The following is a 6,580-nucleotide window of genomic DNA, read 5'->3' as shown; positions in this document are numbered from 1 at the left end:
ACTTGTGGACAAAATTTGAGTTCATTCCTAGTTAATTTGATAAGGTTCGGCACGAGTTTTGGAAGTTGAAAGATTCAAAGTTCATTAAGTTTGATTTGAGGCGTGATTCGTGGTTTTGATATTGATATGCATGATTTGAGGCCTCGAGTAAGTTCGTATTTTGCTATGGACTTGTTGGTATATTTGGACGGGGTCCTGAGGGTCTCGGGTGAGTTACGAACATGGTTTCAGATCATTTAGGGCTTTGTGGCATTGGCTGTTGCTGCTGGTTCTGGTGTGTCTGCATCTGCGGGGGGCTGGTCGCAGATGCGATCCTGCAGGTGCAGACTAGTGGTCACAGGAGAAGAGAAGAGATGTGTTTGGGAGCATCGCAAATACGAGGCTTTGGGTCGCATCTGCATTATCGCAGAAGCGATGGTTGAGGCGTAGGAGCTGGACTGGTGCGCAAATGCGCGTTTTGTATCGCACTTGCGATGTCGCAGAAGCGATGGTTGTTCCGCAGGTGCGATGGGAGAGATTCTAGTGGTTATTCACAGAAGCATGTTCTTGGTCGCAAAAGCGACTCCGCAGAAGTGGCTACTGTTACGCACATGCGGAAAGGCCTGGGGAGAAGCTATAAATCCAGGGCTTGGTCATTTTATTCATATCTTGAGTTGGGGAGCTCGGATTTAGGTGATTTTTGAGGAAATGTTTATCACATGGATTGGGGTAAGTGTTCTCTACTCGGTTTTGATTATATTTCATGAATCTAACTTCATTATTGGCATTTGGATTATGAATTTCAAAGAGAAATTTGGAGGTTTTGTCTAAAATTTCATAGAGTGAAATTTTGAGTTTTGAACATCGATTCGGAGTCGGATTTGAGTGAAACTAGTATGGTTGTACTCGTAATTGAATGAGTTATCGAATTTTGTGAGTTTTGTCGGGTTCCGAGGTGCGAGCCCATGTTTGACTTTTTGGTTGACTTTGGGGGTTTGATTAAAGGTTCAACCTTTATTGATTGAATTTGTTTACTTTGGCATTACTTGATGTTCTTAAGTTGCTTTTGGCTAGTTTCGAGCCGTTCAAAGGTCGATACGTTTGGGATGGTATTTCTAGAGTGTTGTTTGTCATGCTCGGTAATAGATTTGGCTTGTTCGAGGTAAGTAACACTTCTAAACTTGGTGCTAAGGGTATGAACCCCTGAATATACGTACTATGTGTTTGGCGTTAAGGTGGCGCACATGCTTTGTGACGGCGCGTGTGGGCATGTACCGTGTGAATTATGACTCGGTTGATTATGTGGTATTGTGTAGTTACTAAATCTTATTTTTATCCATGAAATTCGTACGTGTTAGAGTAATTGAGTTGTGATCCATGTTAAAATCATGTTTAGGCCATATACATTTTTTGTTGTGACACACAGAGGTCATTATTATTGAGTGGTTTGCTTAAATTGTAATTACATACTTAGTTATATTCATTCATTTACATATCATATGTCAGTCTCTGTTATCATTTGTTGTCACATCATATTATCATTGTTTTGGGCTGATTGGCATGAGATTTGTGAGCCCGAGAGACTAGATAGATTTATGACTGAGTGGGGGCCTGAGGGTCAGAGTGTGAGTGATATTGATGGGATCGGGCTGCACACCGCAACATATATTATTGATTCATGATGGGATCGGGTTGCACGTCGCAGTAGGTATTACTAATTCATGGTGGGATCAGGATGCGCGCCGCAACAAGATTTATTAGCGCATGGGCAGGATCCGCCCCTTCGGAGTGTGACATACCGGCAGTGATCGCAGTATTTATTGATTCATGATGGGATCGGGCTGCGCGTCGTAGCAGGTACCGTACAGTGCTGAGTGACTGATTGTGCTGAGTGATTGAGCGTGATGACTGGAGTGCGAGACATGAGATTGGGTACTCTGAGAGTGTGAGTACATGAGTTCATCATTGTGACGCATTGCATTGGACATGCATACTTGACATACATACATAGAGATGCATTTTCTCATGCTACACGGTTTTGTGACATTCATGATTTCACATGCACATTGACATATATGCATAGAGATGTACTTTCCTTATGCTATCTCAGATTTAAACATCATATCTTTGAGTTATTTCTTATACTATTTTTATTATATTGTTTTGAGTTGTTGTTGGCTATTGGTGTTGGACTCTGACCGTTGTCCAAGCTCGTCACTGCTTTCAACCGAAGGTTAGGTTTGTTATTTATTGAGTACATGGGGTCGGTTGTACTCATATTACACTTCTGCACCTTGCATGCAGATTTTGGAGCTGATGTTGCTGTGTATGGCGGAAGTTGGCATTGAAGATGTACCTGCATTTATAACTGTCTCTTGTTCATGGTAGCTTTAGATTTATGAAAATCTGTTTATGTACATTTCGGACAGATGAGGTATTTATTTCATACTAGTTTTGTAAAATCTAAATCTTAGAAGCTCATGATTTGTACTACCAGTCTTTGGGAATTCTTTGTATAAAAGTTCAGTATATTATTATTATTTCTCTCAGTAAATCTCATTTGAATTGGATTTTTGCTAATTGACTTACCTAGCTGGTTGGGTTAGGTGTTATTGCGATTAGTTGAATTTTTGGGTCGTGATACGAGGTCACTCTTAAACCTTTCTAGATTTCGATCATGACCTTTATGCTTTCGGAATTTATACAATACCGATCACATATCTGTAAACCGGTATCAGTTATCTGCTGACTCATTATCATCACTGCCACGTGTCTGCTTGAGAAACGTACACCTCTAAACTGTAACTTTACCTAATACAACTACAGATAATGAATATAGAATTTGATTTCCATTCAAATAATGAATGAATGAATATGTTTCCTTTACTAACTAGACTCTAAGAATGTCATCTTGACTTGAACTCTACAGTGTTTGAATTGCGTGTTTTAGGCATTAACGTTTTATATATAATTTAATTATTGAAAGAAATAAAAGTCGATAAATGTTTCGAGTATATTTTAGTCGTTAACATTTAACATAAATTATTAATACTTTATAATAATAAAAATATAGAGAAATATAAATATAGATAAAGACAGATTATTTAAAGCTTTAAAGACCGTGTATTAACTAGTATAAAAATAAGTTGCAAATCAAAAAGTTAAGCGTACAGTAATGATGCAAACAAAACTATAATAACACGCTTGCAGTTTATGCTAACAGGTAACAGCAAAAGAACATTGCGAATATCTATTGTGCTTATCCGTATCTTTGACAATCAACACATAGCCAAAAAAAGGAAGAGGAAAACAAACTGATGATTATATTAATATATAATATAATAAGAAGTAAAAGAAAAGAAGAAGTGAAATATTATACTTTTATGAGAAAAGAACAAAAAGTAGATCGATAATGACCACCACCAACATCCTCTCTTATACGTCTCTCATCCATAATCCCATATGTATAACAGAGAGATCTGTGGGCAATATAAGTCGATAGTTTCTTTCTCCGCCCTAGTTAGCAGCCAAAAATGCCTTCCACAACTCAGAACCCATATCTCCATACCCTTTTGGAATCAGCCCGTCCTTTCCTCCGCGGAGAGCTCGAATCCATCGACAGAGATCTCCCCTCCCTTGTCGCCGTCTTGCGCTCTGTGGGCGCCGGCGAGTGCTGGCACAAACATGGCAGCTTTCTCGATCACCTCATCGATATCTATAAGATTCTCAAACTCTGGAAAGCCCCTCCCTCTGTTTGCCTTTGTGGCCTTTTCCACTCTGCTTACTCCAATTCCTATGTCAATCTCGCCATCTTCGATCCCTCTACTGGACGTGACACTGTGCGTGCCCATGTTGGTGAAGCTGCTGAGAGGTTGATCTATCTTTTCTGCGTCGTCCCTCGTCAGCCCTTAATTCATGATGACCTCTTGTTTCACTACACTGATTCCCAACTTATCGAACACCTCAAGCATTCCGAGGTTTCTCTGAAGAATGCCAAGGAAAAGCATCTCTTCAACGGAGACGAACCATGGCGGAAGAAGTTGCAGTCTATTTTGCCAGCGGATGGCGTAACAGTGAAGCACATAAAGACAGGGGAAGATGTGTTGGTTTCCAGGAGATTGGTAGCTGTGTTTCTTCTCATGACAATGGCTGATTTTAGTGATCAATTGTTTAATTTTCAGGATATCTTGTTTGATAACTCCAATGGTCGGTTGGAATTCTCTGGGAACAATTCCCAAATAACTTTGTGGCCTGGGGATGGAAAGCCAGGGCTATGGATGAATTCCATATCAAGAATGGGAGCTCTTTACAGTCTGATAGTCAGAGAAGAAGACATCTTCATTGAGCAAAATGGCCATGTACAAGGCAGAGATGAAGAAATTGAGCTTGTGATTCCACCAGTCTTTGACAAATGCACGAGGGTTCTGGATGCAGAGTTGCAAAAAGAGGCAAGGGAATTGTATTGGGAAGGTGTTTGTGAAGCTTCCAATAGAGGTTTGGATTGGGCTGAGGAGAGGTTGTTGACAAGTGTTGACAAGAACCCTTTTGTGGGAGAGCCTCATGTGGTTTTGGGGCAGCTGTATTTGAGCAAAGCCAAATTTGAAGAGGCAGAGAAAGAGGCTGAAAAGGGGCTAAGACTTATATTGGAGTGGGGGAGTCCATGGGACAAGAGGATGTCTTGGGAAGGTTGGGTTGCTTGGACTAGAGTTCTGTTGATGAAGGCTAAGGAGAAGTCTTGGCCACAACATTCATGGGGCATTCTTAATTTGGGTCTAGTTACTAAATGATTTTAGTTAAGGGACATTTTTTTACCCTTTGCCCATTAAATTTAAATATTCACTGTTTCTGTTGGCTGGCATTTCTTAATTGCTGCTGAAATAATTCGCTTGTTTAGATTTTACTCGCTGGTGATCAAATTTTATTTCTCTTGTATGACTATAAAATAATTTGAATTACCTTCCGGCAAAAAGTTTCCGGAGTTGAAGACACAACTTTAGATTGTCGTGTGGTTTAGGCTACATGTGCTATTGGAGTTTATGGTCAAGTTAGTGGAGTCAATTTCCTCTTTTATTTACAAGTTATGAACATGTTCAGTTATTAGTTTTCTGATGTATTTAATAAATTACTGAATCTGTGAGATGCCGACTTTCTTCTCCTTCACAATTTTTTTTTTTTTTGGCCGACAGAGGAGGCTTTCGCAAAGCTCTCTCAAAATTCAAAAACACTTTGTATACCGTTGAAATCGGGCCCATCCGATTTTACTATTTAACTGAGACAGGGAGATTGCATCAAAGGACGGCCTCGTAACGGAACAGACTAAATCACGAGGACTAGATACCAAGTTCAGAACCGAGGTACCTGTCGAGATCGAGGCTAGTAGCGATCGAAGCCAAACAAGACAGACATCGAGCAAGATCGAAGATAGCACAATAACATAAAGGCGAGATATCCGTGACTGATCGAGGATTACGGCGTAAACCTTGGTGACTGGTCGAGGATGATGGCGTAAATCTCGTAACTGATCAAATCAGAAATGGTTAATTAGCTAAAACGGTTAATTAGCTAATCATGAAATTTTTTTTTGTAATTAGAGTTAAACCATAAGTAGAACTCCTCTATTATATAAAAGGGAGTATTAACCATTTGTAAGACACATTGTTCTCAGATAAAAAAATCAATATAACGCTCTCTCTTTAGCTTATACTCTCTTGTTCATCAGCTTGCTTTATTTTTAAATATTTTGGTATCAATCAGTTCGAGGGCACCCTATCTCGAGTGTTGAATTCCGTTTCAATACTGGTTCGCTTTATTTTATAGTTCATTTCTGTTATTAATCTTCATATTTGTCTATCGGTATTAAGTGAAATCGCGTATCCTTAGAACCTCATTATAAGTTTAATTGTTATCCAATTTTAAGGATAAACAGTTTGGCGTCCACCATGGGACTAAGGATAATAGTGATTTCTTAATACTAATTTCGATAACACACACTGCTTTACACTTGTTCTCGTAAGAATCTTTATTTTCAGGATAAACATGTCAAACTCACAAGCAACATCTACACATGGTGACAACAACCTCGGATTTCACGGGGAAAACAACAACATAGCCGCCCCAGGAATCGAGGTGCCTCAAGATGACCTCGAAGGAGTACCAATCGCAAATCTCGTCAATGTCAGTTCACATGTCGCCCTAAATGTAAATTTGGGTGTTGAGCCCGAATGTAGTATACGCAGAGAAGTTCGATCAGGTGGTCGTGGTATGCAGGGCGGAGAAGATGGTGGAGTTAGCCTCCAATTGATATTCGAAATGTTACAGGCTCAACAGGCCGCTATAGCACAACTACAAAATCAACACCGAACACCGAGTATGATCGAACCAGAAGTCGTTCAAAGGACCGAGCCTGTGCCGGAAAGGTCGAATGCCAACGAATCGGGGATTGTCCCTGCCATTATGAAAATGTTTGAGGAGCTCACTAAACGGATTGAATCGGGAGAAAAGAAAATCGAGCCAAATGATAAGAAAGTAGAGACGTACAACTCCCGGGTTGACCAAATACCGGGGGCACCGCAGATTCTAAAGGGTATGGATTCAAAGAAAT

The 6,580-nt window shown here is 40.0% G+C and overlaps 1 protein-coding gene across 1 annotated transcript; it reads left to right on the top strand.

The window, feature by feature from the left end:
- Window positions 1–3,398: 3,398 nt before the first annotated feature.
- LOC107777802 (uncharacterized) lies at window positions 3,399–5,118 on the top strand. The gene has a single exon (XM_016597952.2). The coding sequence runs from the start codon at window positions 3,513–3,515 to the stop codon at window positions 4,764–4,766; it is 1,254 nt and encodes a 417-aa protein (XP_016453438.2). The 5' UTR covers window positions 3,399–3,512; the 3' UTR covers window positions 4,767–5,118.
- Window positions 5,119–6,580: the final 1,462 nt, after the last annotated feature.

Source organism: Nicotiana tabacum, chromosome 12 (genome assembly GCF_000715075.1).
Source record: "Nicotiana tabacum cultivar K326 chromosome 12, ASM71507v2, whole genome shotgun sequence".
Classification (NCBI taxonomy): domain Eukaryota; kingdom Viridiplantae; phylum Streptophyta; class Magnoliopsida; order Solanales; family Solanaceae; genus Nicotiana; species Nicotiana tabacum.
Note: the sequence above shows the minus strand (reverse complement) of the source record. Positions and strands in the feature narration are given on the sequence as shown.

Coding starts and splice junctions, on each gene's coding strand:
- LOC107777802 (XM_016597952.2), top strand. CDS start 3,513: ATGCCTTCCACAACTCAGAACCCATATCTCCATACCCTTTTGGAATCA.